The sequence below is a fragment of the Passer montanus genome, unplaced genomic scaffold (genome assembly GCF_014805655.1).
Source record: "Passer montanus isolate IOZ18808 unplaced genomic scaffold, ASM1480565v1 scaffold5, whole genome shotgun sequence".
Lineage (NCBI taxonomy): Eukaryota > Metazoa > Chordata > Aves > Passeriformes > Passeridae > Passer > Passer montanus.
In genome coordinates this window covers 10,328,761-10,344,261 of record NW_024369929.1, presented here as the reverse complement: position 1 = coordinate 10,344,261, position 15,501 = coordinate 10,328,761, and the positions used below count along the sequence as shown (strand labels likewise).

The following is a 15,501-nucleotide window of genomic DNA, read 5'->3' as shown; positions in this document are numbered from 1 at the left end:
TTTCATAAAACTCACTCTGCTTTATTAGAAAAGTTATAGTAGAAATGTAAAAAACCCGAAGTTACTACAAAAATCTATGTACAAATTCTGCAGGACTGCAGAACATTTCCCTCTGAAGCTGCCAGGGCTAAGCAAGCTCTTCAGCTGAGAATTCCACATTGTAAACAAGTTTTTAGTGTTAAGAGGCCTGGAAGCAAAGTGTCTCCTGCTTCACAGTGTTCAAGCTGCTGAGGGAGCAGAGGAAAAGCTTCCTGTCACTGCTGCCTCGACTGGCAGCAACGTGGAGAACGTAGGCTGGTGCTCCCACACCTTGCACACTCTACTCCCTCACGACGACAAGTCACATCTTTCTCTTGCTCAGGCCTCTGAAATGTAACAGGGCTGCAGCCAGGCTGCCTTGTGAGGCAGCAGGGCTCTCAAGCTCAGCTCAGCAACACCTGCTGCTCCCCGCCCAGCGCTGAGCCTGGCTTAGAGCGGGTTTTTCCTCACGTCTATCATGGCTGGGTGGTGCGGCACCGGGCTGACGGTGAGGCTGGCTCTGCGCAGCTCCCGCCGGGCTTTGGGAGCCGCAGCCAGGCTCCGCGGGGCCAGCAGCTCGTGGGGCTGCCCCGCTCTGTGCTCGCTGTCCCTCGGCCGGGGCTCGCCGGGGCTGTCGCTGGGCAGCGAGGAACGCCTCCATGTCGAGGGCAAAGGAGCGTGCACCAGGTCCCTGCTCTCATCCCTGGCCCGAGGGCTCTCTTCAGCTGGAGGCACGGGCTGCTCCCTGGGGCTGAATTCCTCACAGGTGCCAAGCTCAGGGGCAGCTCTGTCCCCAGCCCCATGAATGCTTCTCTCCATCCCTGCTGGGAAAAATTGAGGGTATGGTGATTTGAGTATCAGGATCTCTACTTTCCTCATCAAAATTGGTATAGCAGTTGCTGAAGGAGCTATACAGGCACTGCTCTGGATGCTCCAAGCTCTCACTGCCAGGGAACTGAACCTCCCTTTTAACTTGGCAGGAACAGCAAAGCCCTGGCCTGGGTTTCCTCTCACCTTTGTTCTGTCCAGGATGGAGGTTCATGTTACTCAGTCTCTGGTTCAGCTCCTGGTTTGCCCACATGTAGCGGCTCAGCTCCTTTTCCAGCACTTGAATCCTCGCCTCATACTGCAGCTTGCTGCTGGCCAGCCCCTCATCCATGTGCTCTACAAGCAAACACAAGGCTATTTCAGCCTGGGAGCCCTGTGACAGACAAAAGCAGTAGCACTGCTGCCCCTCTGGAGGGCTGGGGGTTACCGCGGCTCTGCTGCAGCAGTAACTGCATGTTCTGCTCGTGCTCCTTCTGCTGCAGGGTCAGCTGCCGGTCCATCTCCAGGCGCTGCCGCTCCACGGCCGCCTCCAGCCAGTACACCAGCTGCTGCTGCTCCTCCAGCTGCATCTCCAGCTCTGAGAAGGCAATGTGCTGCCTGTGCTGATCCTCCCGCAGTGTCACCACCTGGCCAGGGCACAAGAGCAAGGAACACTTCAGCTCCTTCACGCCTGGGAGGATTTCCTGCCCCACCGAGCCCCAGTCATGTTAGTTTTTTGGTACAGCTTACAAAGGTTAGTAGTGCTGGGATGTCAGAGCTGCCTTGTGGAGGGAAGGTGTGGCTGCACTGATGTGGCAGAGCCACTGCAGGGATCCATGCATCCCATGACTAGTTGAGCCCTTCTCCCAGCTAGAGGTCATGGAGCTGTGGCTTTGTGGCCTTGCTTTACAGGACAAAACTACAACATGATGCAAGGAGAAAGCTTGAAACTGAGGAAAAAAGGAGTGTGGTCAGGTCATCATTTCTGTTAACAAGTGTGTTCAAGCTGTGTTATATTTATTATGTGCTCTGGCTGGCTACTAATGCAATCACTAACAGCCAGTAAATGAAGTACAGCTCCCACCAGCACAGAGGGCAGTTGTCTCCCACCTTATCAAAGTACTTGCAGAGCAGAGCTCGTGTCTCAGAGGAGGAGAGGTAGCTGAGCTTGGCCATGAGGTTCATCTCACACTGTGACAGCAGGCTGGCCGAGGCCCGCAGGACTCGCTGCCTGCACGTGATGGACTCGTTCTTGTACTCAATGGCTGCATCCAGAGCCTCAATTGCCTCATCCAGCTGGAACAAGATCCGTTCTTCCTGCCAGGCAGAGCTGTAGTTACTGGGGTGCAAAGGGTTTGCTCTGTCTCACCCTGCCCTAGCCTTGCTTGTCATGTCAGCAGTGCTGGTGAGAAGCTGGGACATGCAGAGTTTGGGATGTGGGGGAGAATATGCCAACAACCTCATGCTCAGTCTTTACTTGTCTCCTACAAGCTCCTGCTCCCCAGCCCCAGCAGAGGTACCTCTGGGGACAGCAGCGTGCCCTGACGCAGCTTGTTGTCGAGCTCCAGCCTCTGCTTGAGCAGCTGGTCCTTCTCCTGGCGCAGGCTGTTGATCTCCTGGCGGATCTGCTGCTGGTCGTGGGCACTGCCGTGGCGCAGCTGCCCGTTCTTCTCGCTCAGCTCCTTCTCCAGGTGCTCCAGGCGGCTGGACACGCGCACTATGTCATCTGTCAGGGCCTGCAGCAGAGCATGCTCAAGGGGATCTGCTCCTCAGCCCCGTTCTACTCCCTCTCTAGGTCAAGTGACCCCCCCAGGCAGACATAAGCCAAGGGCTACCAAACCAACAAGCTCAGACTCTTTCACAGAGACAAGATTTCCTACCCACCTCCCAGCACCACCTCATCCTGGCCTGCAGCCAGACCCAGGATGGCACCCAGATCTTCCAGGTCCACCTCTGCTGGAAATCAAACAAAGGGCTGAGGTGTCACACCCTTTTCTTACCTGGCTCGAGCGCAGCCTTTTGCTCTCCAGGCCATTCTTCTCCTGCAGCAGGGCTTCCTTTTTAGCCACAATAGCTTCCCGCTTCCTCAGCTCATCTTCCAGCTCATCCAGGGCCTGGCGCTGCTCGAGAACTTTATCCATCTCCATGTCCAGCCACTTCTTCTGCTCCTCAATTTTCTGATGGAGGGAGAAGCAAAAGGCGTGTATGTGTGTGTGTGTGCAGACAGCAGCAGCAGTGCCCAGGACTGCTGGACTAAAGAGCAGCAGGGTTGAGATCAGAACAAGGGTCCTTATTCCATCTCTGCTAACCCCCATAGCCCAGACCTCACTGGTTTTATCCTTCCAGCTCCTCCAAGAGGCAGAGCTAAACTAAATTCCCAGCTGTCAAGGAGTTCTTGGAGGGCACATCTCTCACCACCCTTCTGCTAACAGACAAAACTTCAAAATTTCTTTACCAATGCTAGAATTTAGATGAGATCCTGCTTCTGGGGTAAGAAAATATCTGGAGTCCTCTGCTACTAGATGCCAAAGACATTACAGACTGTCCTTCTCAAGGGTGGGATGGGCTCAAGTCCCTGTTTTCAGATGTCTCCCATCAGCCTGCAGTCTGCCAAGCATCCCCTCTGAACAGGGAAGCAGAGGCAGGCTTGCTGTCTGTACCTGCTGCTGCTCCAGGCTGATCACAGAACCATTGCTGCCACTCCGCCGCTTCCTCTGGAAAGCCGCAATTTCCTCTGTTTTGATGCGCAGGATTTTCTGGTGCTGCTCGTGCTTCAGCTCCAGTTCCTGCATGTGAAAGAGCAGCCGTGAGCATGCAGGGAGTGGAATGTGTTTGCCCTATGGCCAGGGGCTGAGGGACTAGTTATGTTCTCCTCTAGCTCTCTGGATAGAGCTCTCTCCGTGCCCTCCAAGACAATTACATCAGAGACAGTGGGTGCACTGTCATCCTCACAAACCCCACAGCAGCACAGCTGCTCCTGCCCTCTCCTACCTTGACTCGGTGCTGTCCCTTGTTCACCTCTGTCTCCAGCCGCCGTTTCTGCTCGCTCTCCTCGCGCAGCCGCCGCTGCAGCTGCCCCTGCTGCCGCCGCATCAGCTGGATGTTCCTCTCCAGCTCCTGCACGCGCTTCTCGCTCTGCGCCGACAGCGACACCAGCCTCTCCGTCGCCTGCTTCTTCCTGCACAGAACCTGCCAGGGGGTGAAACCACCCTTGGCCTCGGCATCTCCCCTCTCTGCAGAGATGCCCCCAGCTCTGCCCCTGCTCAGCAGCAGGGCGGGCAGAGCCCTTTCCCCTCACCTGTGCCTTGCTCCGCACGGCCGCCAGGCGTGTGCGGTACTCCTGCAGCTTGCGCTTCTCCCCAGGGTCCCACGGCTCTTTGCCCTCCAGCTCCTGGAGCTGCTTCTGGCTGTCGCTCAGCTCTGCCCGCACCTGCTCTGCTTCCTGCTCCAGCTCGCTGATCTTCTGGCTGTACTGCTTGTTCAGAGCCTGGGCATCCTTGCCTGAAACACAGCCCCCTCTCTCACAGCCAGGATCCTGACCCTTCCTCCCTCTCCCCAAGTATTTTTGGCTGCAGAGACTGAATGTTCCCTTTCCCTCAGCTACTCCAGGGAAGGAACAAACCAGTGGGATGGGTTTCTGTCAGCTGGAGGGATGGAGAAACAAGGCCGTGCTGCTTATAGGGGAAGAGACTGAGCACAAGCAACACAGGGCGAGAATATGAGGATGGAAGAAGAGACTAAGCACCACACCTAGGAGGAGGTTTCATGGGAAATGGGTGCATATTCCTGCCAGTAGCTCTGCACCTGTCTTAATGAGCTCTGTGATCAGCTCCTCCTTCATGCGGATGTTGATCGCCAGCTCTCGGATCTTCTGCTGTGCTTGCACCAGCCTCCACTCAGAGTCCTTCCCTGGCAGGCGCTTCCAGGAACCAAGCAGCGACTCCCGCTTCCCACAGACCTCTGGAACACAGATTCCCAGGTCAGGAAAGTCCTATCTTAGCAGATGGGTGACAGAAGGACAATCTGATCTTGGATCTGTAGCCTGAGTCGGCACAGCATTGCCCAGAGTCACCTCAAGCTTCTACTATAACATACACCCTTGCCAGACCCTAAGAGTTCAAGTTTCTCCCTAAAAAAGCAGCTGTGTTCCATTTTTGCTCCATTTTTGTCCTCTGGGCACATCCAAGTTGGACATCAAGATCTCCCAGTGAAGCACCACCAGCCCATGGAAGATTGTCTAACAACCTACGGATGCTACTTGCCTTTTGACAGCTCCAGCTGCTCCTCCTGAATTGAGTGGGCATTGCCTCCATTTGGCTCCTCACCCAACTTGAAAATCTCTTTCTTGCTCAAATTTTGGATCCCATTTCTAGAAGGAGAAGCAAATGAATCAGTTTGGTCTGGACACTGCTAAAGCTGTTCCCAGTAAGGACCCTCATGATTCACAGGCTTCAGAAGGAGATGGAAACAATAGTTATGGTCAGGAATGATGGTAATGAGCTCCCCAGGGAGCAGTAAGGTGTATCAGCAGCATCACTGACCCCACAGGCAGCTTTTGCCCTGCATCAGACATGAGAGCTGAGCTGCAGTGGGGCAGCCAGGGTCACAGCCAGGGACAGGGACATGGCACAGGGACAGCCCCAACTCACCGGCACTGGGACACGGACTGCTTCTGTTCCCATTCCTCCATCTCCTCTCCTGAGGACACTTCTGATGGCTTCTCTGAGTCCTGGCTGAGCTCCCTCCTCAGCACCACCTCTCTGACCTCGGGATCACCAGTGGGGTGCTGTGCATGGTTCAGGCGCCAGCCTGCCAGATCCTCCTTCTGCAAGGAGGAGTTGTTGCTGAGCTTCTGGGCACAGAAAGAGAGGAATGGGAAAGAGAGGAAACAAGCTGTGTGAGAGCCAGTGTTAGAAAAAGCAGCTCCCAGCTGAGCATCACTGCTACACATAAAAGCAACAAAATTGACTGAGTGTATTTTCAGGAGAACCGGTGTGTTGCCAGACCCAGCTGACTGTGCTTCTGCTGCTCAAATACTGAACAATTCTGGGACTCACCCACACCATGAAAGAAAAAGCCTCAGTTTTGAAGCTGGGCTGTTTTTGCCAGAGTTGTAAAACTCTGGATTTGAATACTGAGCACAATCCTCTGGACTACACTTCTGACAAGGATCACATTAAACAGCAGGGCAAAGGCTCTCCTACAGTGGAGAGCAGCCAAGTGAAGAGGCAGCAGTTCTTCAATGGCACAGCCTTATGCTCTCACCTTCTTGCAAAGAGCTCTTCCACCCTGCTCAGGAAGCAGCCCCGAGGGAACCCCACCAAAGCCATGGGATGGGGCAGCATCCAGCGGGGCTGTGTGAGGTCTCTGGCTGGCTGTCACCAGGTGAAGATTCTCCAGCAGTCCTGGCACACACAGGTTTGGCATTGCCATCTCCAAGCGCACGTGCAGCTCTGAGATCTTATCCTGCTGCTCCTGCAGTTTGTCACTCTAGGAAACAATGAGAAAAAAGTAGTTATATACATGTTGATCTGAGACCCACTGCAGAGGAACCTGAAAGCTGGGCTGAGCACCCCTGGGCAGGAAGGAGAGGAGTGGGGCAGGTCCCTACAAAGAGAGCAGAGCCCAGAAATACCTGCAGCTTATACTGTTCCATAGCATCCTCCAGGGCAGCCAGGAAATCACGGTTCTCCTCCTCCAGACGTTCCACTTGCCTCTGTAGCTTGGCCACCTGCTCATCTTTGATGGACTCACACTTCTTCTCAGTGCTCACCTGCTCCCCAAAGTAAAAGAGAGGCAGTATCAGCATTTGTCCTTCCCCTCCCATCTCTGCAAGGACACAGATTCTTCCTATGCAATAAATCTCTCAGTTGCAGTTGAATCCAATTTCTCCCTGCCTGCTGTGAGAACCATGTCCTTCTGCCTTCCTAGGGCCTCTTGGACAGGTTACTTCACCTCCCCACCCTTTCCTGACCCTTCCATCGTGCTGTGCTGGGGCTGCTGTGGCCATGAGCTGTAACACCCCACCATTACCTGGCCTTTCGCCCCTTTTGAACCTTGTGCCTCCAGTCCCTGCTCCTCCATGGAGGTGCTCTCAATGCCGCTATCCAGCCCGGCCGAGGTCAGCTCGCTCCTCTCGCTCTCCACGGCGCACAGCCACTCCTTGACGCGCAGGATCTGCTCCACGGTCAGGTTGCTGTCCTCCTGGAGCTCGGAGAGCAGCCGGTGCGCGGCGTCGGTGCAGGTGCGGTAATGGGCGCACTCGGCCAGCAGCCGGGCCGTGGCGTCCGGCGCGCCGCGCTTGGCGCTGCCCGAGCGGCGGATGGTGCGCGTCTCGGAGCGCTGCCGCTGCTCCAGCGCCTTCTGCAGGCTCTTGATCTGCAGCTGCAGCTCCTCGATGTGCTCCGTCTCCTTGCGGCAGTTCACCACTGCCCTGTTCTGGATGTTCTGAGCCCGGTTGGCGTAGTTCAGCGTGTTGAGGCTCTCGTCGAAGTCGGAGGATGAGGGGCTGACGCAGGCTATCATCACGGTCTGGGCATTCCCCCCCAGGGAGTCTTTCAGGATCCTAAGGAAGAGCACAGGGATTCAAATAGTGGAAACACAAAATAAGACAGGAAACAGAACGTTTTCAGAGGTTAAGCCCAAGGAATATGATGTCCTTGCTCTGTGGTTGGTTTGGCATCAGTGAGGTGAATGGAATCATTAAGCAGAGGATTAACAGTTTGCACCAAGTCTCTATCCAAATAACTCCTGAGGCTGGGAGCTCCCTGACTCTGATCACTGCTAGGTATGGTCCTGCTGGAGATTGCAAAGGCTGCCTGTTCAAGCTAATGTCTATGGACCATTAAACAAGTCTACTGGGAGTATTTTTTATTCCCTGATGGGCAGGAAGGGCAGGATAATCACCTCATCTCAGCTTTAGCAACAGGAGTTATGCAAGCCTCACTGTTTCCAGCACTGCATTCCTATCCTGGCCTCACTGCTCCTCGAGATGCCCTACATGAGAACCTGCAGAGAGGGCAGACCTGTAAGCTGAGCCCGTGAGACTTGGGGGGTCCTGCTCCCAGTGTACCTGGTGATTTTGGAGTCCCTGTATGGGATGTGGGTGGTCTTTCTCCGAGGATCTCCCAAGGCACTGATGACGTTGCCCAAGGCCAGGAGGCCGCAGTTGATCTGGATACTCTCCTTCAGCCTCTCCCCCGTGTTTCCCGTCTTCACAATTCGCTCTGAGCCCGCCAGGTCCACGAAATGGAACTTGGACACCAGGACCTGTCCGGCGGCGGGCACAGTGGGGGGGTGGTGGTGCAGGGGCAGCCGGCCAGCGCCACGCCGCTGCTCCATGGTCACCGTGAAGATGGTGTGCGAGCGGCTCGACTGCCTGTTGATGTGGGTGGCTCCCGTGTGCTTGGCTGTGTTCCCCATCTCCAGCAGGCTCAGCACCTCGTCCAGCCCTTCCACTTCTGACTCCTTCACCCCGCAGAGCACTGCAAAGCAAAGGCAGCTGTGGCTGGGTGTTGTAAAAGCAGGCGACCCCCACTGAAGGAAGGATGATGTATCTGACTCCACTGATATCAGAAGGCTAATTAATTATTATACTGTATTATTCTATATTACATTACACTATATCACACTACATCTAAACTGAAACTGCACAAGCACTCAACTCAACTGAACAAAATCTTGTGACTGCCTCCTGACCGACAGTCTGGACACACGCTTGGCCCTGACAGGCCAAGAAAACAAAACACCATCACTGGGGGTAAACAATCTCCACATTGCATTCTACTTTGGCACAACACAAGAGCAGCAAATGAGATAAGAATTGTTTTGATTGTTCTTTTCTCTGCTTCTCTCAGGTTCAGAGATGTGAATCCCACAGCTGGGAGGGATGGGCTGCCCGAGGATGCAGCCCCTCGGCACAGCCTGGCGCTGTCACCCTGCCTTGCCCAGACCAGCTTTCCAAATTCAGCACAGCAAACTGCTGCAGGAGACAAAGAGATGGAGGGAGAAGAGCTGGCTCTGCCTTCATGGGTATATAACCCAGCTCTGGCCTACAACATGGGGAAAAAAGGAGCCTGTGCACAGCCACACATACCAATGTTCCCCTTGTCATCCTCCCGGATCTGGATGTCTTTGCTGGCTGTATCCACCTGCAGCAAGTCCCGAAACTCCTCCTTGTACACTTCCAGGTAGGACACTCGGACCGTGTAGTCGATCAGGTCATTCTCATCGATGAGCCTGAAGGTCTCAGCCATGGCTCGTGGGATGATGCCCTGCTCATCTTCATTGATGGAAGCTGGCAAAGAGAGGCACACACTCATGGAGCAGCCAGGGAGCCCAGCCCATGCTGGCTGGGGACAGAGCTGAGGTCAGAAGCCTGCCTGCAACACACATCAGCTGGAAAGGAGCAGCCTCACAACTCTCCCACAGCTCAGCCCTAGCAGCCTGGGTTAAACATCCCACAAGAGCTCTGGGCAAATCCTATCCCACTGCTCCACTGCTGTGCTGGATTCCAGCAAAGCTGCTTGTTTCCAGTCCTTCCTCAAGAAGGAAAATGCACCTTAGCATTTCAGTGAGTATCCAACACCATGCTGCAGCTGCAGTGTGCTGTCCTTTGAAGCCAGCATGACTCCACAACTTTTCCCAACTATGTGAAGCTTTTTTTTTTTTTTGTGCTTGTAGCTTGCTTGTATCTGGCCACAGCACTCTACTGTCCGAATTTTAAATGTTTTTTCTTTTGTCTCCAACAGCCATGTAAAATGGCAATTCTCTAATTTGGTGCAATGATAGCCTGAGCTGGGAGACTGAAAACAGACGTACATTAAACGTATGAAACAATTCAGTGTTTACAAATGATGCAATTAACTAAAGATGACTGAAATGTTTACAGTACATTCTCTGTAAGAAATCACAATACCATTAAACCAGAATGAAAAAGTTGTGTCTTTCCTCATTTCCTTCATATAAAGAAACAAACAGGATTAACACTTGCAAACCTCCCTCTCCTTCAGGTTTATTTCAGGACCTAGGACTATCACCACCACCTCTAGAGCTGGTGCAGGACCAGGTTCTGTCATTTGTCCTGCAGTGAAAGAGGAGAAACCCAGACACTGTGATCTTAAGGATGTGGAGACACACCTTTGGGGGGTGGCTACTGCAACACATGTGGGGGGAAAGGAAAGACTGCTGGGGGTGGGTGGTGGACACTGTGATCTTAAGGATGTGGAGACACACCTTTTGGGGGGTGGCTACTGCAACATATGTAGGGGGAAAGGAAAGACTGCTGGGGGTGGGATGGTGGGGGGAGGTTGGCTTGATCTGGAGGGGCTGGCAGGGTGGAAGGGTTGTTTGGGAGTGAAACTGGAAGTGATGGAGACTGTGACGATGCAGTTGGGTTTGGGTAAAGAGAGCAAAGGTGCTGAAATGGGTGTGGACAGCAGCACCGGTGAGGCTGGTGGGCTGGGAAAGATGGCTGGGATAATGGTGGTGTGGGTGGCTTGGCTGGGGATGGAAGGAGATGGAAGGAGGTGGCCATGTGGGGCTGGTGGGGAGGGCAGGCAGGTAGTGAGGATACTGGCAGGACAGGCATGCTGGTGGAGCAGGGATGCTGGTGGAGCAGGGATGCTGAAGAATCAGGGATGCTGGTGGAGCAGGGATGCTGCCAGCATGCTGGTGGAGCAGGGATGCTGAAGAATCAGGGATGCTGGCAGGACAGGGATGCTGGTGGAACAGGGATGCTGGAGAAGCAGGGATGCTGGAGGAACGGGTATGTTGGTGGACCAGAGATGCTGGAGGAACAGGGATGCTGGCGGAGCAGGGATGCTGGCAGAGCACGGATACTGGCGGGACAGGGGTGTTGCCGGGATGTGAGGATACTGGCAGGACAGGGATGCTGAAGAATCAGGGATGCTGGTGGAGCAGGGATGCTGCCAGGACAGGGATGCTGCCAGGACAGGGATGCTGGTGGAGCAGGGATGCTGGAGAAACAGGGATGCTGGTGGGATAGGGATGCTGTCAGGACAGGGATGCTGGAGGAACAGGGATGGTGGCAGAGAACGGATGCTGCTGGGACAGGGGTGTTGCCGGGACAGGGATGCTGGCAGAGCAGGGATGCTGGCGGGCAGAAGCCTCCAGTCCCGGCGAGACTCACCGACGCTGGCCTCCCCGATGGTGTAGGTCTTGCCGGAGCCGGTCTGTCCGTAGGCGAACACGGTGGCGTTGAAGCCGCGGAAGAAGGCGCGCAGCAGCGGCTGGACGCAGGCCCGGTACACGGCCGCCTGCCCCGCCGCCTCGGGCAGCACGGCGGCGAAGCGGAACCGGCGGCGGCCCAGCGCCACCTCGCCGGTGGCGGCATCGCTCCGCAGGCAGGGCCGGTGTCCCCGCAGCGCCTCGCGGGGCAGCAGCGGCCGCACCCGCACCGCCACCCGCACCACCGCCGCCTCCGCCGCCATGGCCGCGCCCGGCGCGCCGCGATGGCGTCAGCGGCTCCTCCCGGCCGGCCGCGGGGGAGGAGGATGCGGAGGGCCGGGAGGAGGATGCGGAGGGCCGGGAGGATGCGGCCGGTCCTCGCTGCGCCCCGCGGAGAGCGGCCGGGGGGAGCGGGGGGACGCCCGCGGCTGCGGGAGCTGCGCGGCCGCTCCCCGGTGCTCCAGGGAAACTCCATCACTCTTGGGATGCTCCATCACTCTTGGGCTGCTCCGTCACTCTTGGGATGCTCCGTCACTCTTGGGGTGCTCCGTCACTCTTGGGATGCTCCGTCACTCTTGGGGTGCTCCGTCACTCTTGGGGTGCTCCGTCACTCTTGGGCTGCTCCGTCACTCTTGGGATGCTCCATCACTCTTGGGATGCTCCATCACTCTTGGGGTGCTCCGTCACTCTTGGGCTGCTCCATCACTCTCGGGGTGCTCCATCACTCTTGGGGTGCTCCGTCACTCACTCGCAGGGGATTCCGTCCCTCGGGGGATGCTTCGTCACGTGCGAGGCAGCGCTCCGTTAACCGCGGTGCTCCATCGCTGGTGAATCAGAGTTCCCCCAGCCGTGAGAGGCTCCGTCAGTCGCGGGGGACTCGCGTCTCTCATCCCTGCTTCATCCCTGAGGAGACAGCGCAGCGCCGGTGGCACTGCTCCACTCCCGGCTGACATTCCCACTGTCACCCCGGGGCAGGGACAAGGGGCTGCGTGGCCCTGGCAGGGCACAGAGCGCTTTGGGCTGGGGGCGTGGGCAGCTCCCGGGATGCAGCTCCGGAGCAGCCGGTGCCGGCAGCTGGTGCTTGCCGGCCGCCCGCCGCGCCGGGGGCTGGCAGGGCCGGCTCAGCCGCTGACGTATGTCCAGGACAATCTGAGCGATGACAAAGTTTTTCATCCGGCTGCCTGCAGCTCCCTCCGCACCGCCCCTGCGGCTGCGGGGAGGGGTATGGGCCCCGTGGGTCCCCTGGGTGCCGTGGGAAGCGCTGGGCTGTCGGCTGTGCCGAGCCGGGTCGCGCACAGGGCTGGGAGCGGGCGAGGGGCTCGGCCGCGCTCGGCATGGGGCTCCGGCTCCCGCTGCGCCGCAGCACCAGCTTCACCCCCGACCACCCTGCCCTCATGGAGGTGCCGGGCCCCGCTGCCCCGCTGAAGATGGAAGCAAACGTCCTTGTCATGGGAGCAGACAACGTGGGGAAATCAGGTGAGAGCTGGCCGTGAGCTGGAACAGGGGGTTCGCAGGCTGAAAACTGCAGCGGTGTTTGGAGAGAGCCGGTGGTGGGGAGCAAATTGGTGAGATGGGGCTGAGCCCTGGGGTGCTGCTGTGGTTCAAGGTGGGGAAGCTGAGCACAACCTTGTAGCCAGCTGGGGAATGAGAGGGGAAGGTATTTTCCACTGAGCTGCAGTTTGCTGATGCTCCGGATCGTGCAGATGCTTTGATTCGTGCTGTGCCTCTGCTGCACTCACAGACCTGCTGGTGGCTGGGGAAACTCAGAGGTCGTTGCTGCTTGTAGGAGTTTGCAAGGGCATGGTGCCTGACTCTGCTCTGGATTTAGAAAGGAGAATCCTCCAGGTTTTGGGTTATTCTGATGACTCCTGTCCTTCCGTCTGCAGCTCTGACCGTGCGTTTCCTGACCCGGCGCTTTATTGGAGAGTACGGAGACATGGGTGAGTGCCAGGCCAGGGCCAGGCAGTTCCCAGCACAGACTGGGGTCGAGGGACAACCCTGCTTCTGCCTGTGGGGTTTCATTGCAGCGCATCCTCTCCTGCCTTTCTCCAAAGCATTTGCCTGCTCTCAGGGGCTCAGTGTTGTATTTGTTCAGTGACACATCTCTTTGCTCCAGAGCTGCTTCTCTGGGGTGCAAAAGGTCCAGGGTGGGAGCTGGTGATACCATGAAGATGACTATTTTTTTTCTTTTTGGGGACACAGAATTCATCTACAGCCACAACCTGACTGTGGATGGCCGAGAGATTCTCTTACACATCTGGGACGTCCCCAATTCCCAGGTGAGAGGGCTCCACTCCTATCACCCATTTCTACCCCAAGGACAAAAAATTCCTTTACTGGAAGTTACCTATGGGGAACCACAGACTGGGAGGTCCAGTTGAGCAAGGCTTTCAAATCAGAGGGTTCATAAGTGGCTGAACTCTTCTAATCTGCTAAGCACCAGACAGCAATGCTGCTGACAGGGTAGCAATAGTTACCATAGCCCATGGCCTTCTGGAGCTGAAACTCTGATGCTAATAGAGGACTGTGTTAAAGAGGTAGAGGTGCTGCTCTGAGCTCCCTGCACTGTTATCAGCTACAGCCTGCAGTGCTTGGCAGCTGGGTGAGGGTTAGGATTAGGGTGTGATGCTGAAAGCTGAATCATCCCCCCTTGGTTAGTTCTGCCAGGTGCTGCTCTGCCCTCCTTGGTACTCCTCCTTCTCTCTGCCCTTTTGTTGTTCTCTAGCTGTCCCTGCCCCGACAGGCTCAGGATTGCCCTCTTCAATCAGGCAGGCCTGGAGGGAGGGAGCCCAGTAAAACAACCCTTCCTTTTCTCTTTCCCCAGGAGCAGGCAGAGGATGGCTCCTCAGAGGAGAAGCGAATCCAGTGGGCAGACAGCTTTGTCCTGGTCTACAGCATCTGTGACCGTGCCAGCTTCAACATCCTGCCCCTCAAAATCCAGTTCATCAAGGCTGCCAAGGAGGGGCAGAGCCAGGAGAAGGTGCCCATTGTCATTGTGGGCAACAAACGGGACCTGCACCACCAACGGGTGGTGTCCAGCGAGGAGGGGCGGCTGCTGGCCCTCTCTTTAGACTGTGGTTTCTATGAGGTCTCTGCAGCTGAGGCTTATCACGGGGCCCTCATGGTCTTCCATGGACTGGCCAAGCTCATCCCAGACACCAAGCTGGCCCTGAAGAAGGGCACAGGGATCCGTGGCATCGTCAAGACCATGTCGGCTGTGTTTGGCCGAAAGCGAACAGACTCCCTCTGAGCTCCTGCACGGGTGTGGCTGCTTTCTCTGCTGCCCAGCTGGGCCAGGCCACCTCGCTGGGTGCCCGTGGAGACGGTGTGTGTCTTTCCATAAGTATGACGGGTTCCTTGCTGTCCTCCTAGTGCCAGGGTCTGGGTGTCCTGCCATGCACAGTCACTCCAGCTGAGGACTGTAGTGGGTTGGTCTTGGCTCTGCCGTGGGACAGTCTCATGTCTTTGCTGTACCAGCTCTTTAGGTGCCTCCTGCTTTCTCCTTCCATCCTCCAACACTGGAAACCACGGGGGGGTTTTGCCAAAGCTGCAGGCAGCAGCATCCCTAGCTCCTGCAGCAGGAGCTGCCCAGGCTGTCAGCGATTAGGGAGGATATCCTGCTCTTGTACACGACTCCCTGTCTCTCCACTCCTACTCTGGGATCCTTATTCCTGTTTAACCCTCATCAGGATCCTCTTCAGTAACCCTGGAGCACCCATGAGCTGGAGAGGTGGGGCTTTCTCCGCCGGGGAGGCACTGGTAGCTCCCGCCTGTGTTTCACTCTCCAGAGCCCAGGCACCGGCCATCCTGGAGCACTTTGGTGAGGGCTGGTGCCTCCCATCCCCCAGCCGTGCTCAGGGCCCTCTCCCCCACAGCCTTTCAGCCATCACAGCCGCTTCCCTTGTGCTGTACAGCGCTGTACAGGCTGTGCCTGGGAAAAGCCAGGCGCGGGGCTCGTTCCCAGGATGGGAATTGCACCACCGCCTTCCCAAGCCACTCCTTCTGTCGGGCTGCCTGTCCCCGGGGAGGAAAGGAGGTGGGGAAAGGGGTCGCTGGGCTCCTCGCTGAATCCTCTGCTGCTGGGAGGCTTTTCCCTGCCTCTCCCAAGCCCTTCTCTTTGTGCCCTGGGAAAGCAGTGTATTGGAAAAGGGTTTGTGCGTGCTGTAGGGACACTGATTTCTCTGCTGTGTTCTTCTGGAAATGCAATAAATTGTCTTTGGCAGGAAGCCCCGGCTCCTTGGAGCTGTGAGTTTGTACTTGGGGCATGGGAAGAGACACGTACAGTGCTGGGCATGAGCACCCACTCTCCCAGGGGCAGCTACCCACAGGGAATGTAACAGGACTCTTCCTGCACCCACTCCCTTGGCCCTGAGCTGGGGTCTCACCCCACTGTGTTCCCCTGGTTTGGTGTCTCACTGCCACAAAGAAGCTGAGCAGATGGGGTGAGAGGCAGGTGATTTATTATTGCAGGTTTATTATTGCAGCAGA

The 15,501-nt window shown here is 56.6% G+C and overlaps 2 protein-coding genes across 4 annotated transcripts; one reads left to right on the top strand and one right to left on the bottom strand.

Annotated features, from left to right (window-relative positions):
• KIF7 (kinesin family member 7) lies at positions 1-11,361 on the bottom strand. 3 transcript variants are annotated; one of them, XM_039723476.1, is made up of 18 exons: positions 10,976-11,361; positions 8,921-9,121; positions 7,898-8,309; positions 6,859-7,390; positions 6,461-6,598; positions 6,091-6,315; positions 5,475-5,677; positions 5,088-5,194; positions 4,630-4,785; positions 4,124-4,326; positions 3,817-4,014; positions 3,486-3,611; positions 2,826-3,002; positions 2,346-2,561; positions 1,936-2,142; positions 1,274-1,472; positions 1,033-1,182; positions 1-842 (listed from the first exon to the last, which is right to left on the bottom strand). In XM_039723476.1, exons 1-18 carry the CDS (start codon positions 11,274-11,276, stop codon positions 469-471), a joined length of 4,125 nt encoding a protein of 1,374 aa, XP_039579410.1. In that variant the 5' UTR covers positions 11,277-11,361; the 3' UTR covers positions 1-468. The 3 variants fall into 3 exon arrangements, with proteins under 3 accessions (XP_039579410.1, XP_039579411.1, XP_039579412.1); XM_039723477.1 differs by having other exon boundaries at positions 1-839; XM_039723478.1 differs by lacking the exons at positions 1-842; positions 1,033-1,182 and adding an exon at positions 1,576-1,775 and having other exon boundaries at positions 1,333-1,472.
• Positions 11,362-11,692: 331 nt separating this feature from the next.
• LOC120509145 (ras-related and estrogen-regulated growth inhibitor-like protein) lies at positions 11,693-15,226 on the top strand. The gene is made up of 4 exons (XM_039723480.1): positions 11,693-12,489; positions 12,900-12,953; positions 13,216-13,292; positions 13,838-15,226. Exons 1-4 carry the CDS (start codon positions 12,348-12,350, stop codon positions 14,261-14,263), a joined length of 699 nt encoding a protein of 232 aa, XP_039579414.1. The 5' UTR covers positions 11,693-12,347; the 3' UTR covers positions 14,264-15,226.
• The last annotated feature ends 275 nt before the right edge of the window (positions 15,227-15,501 follow it).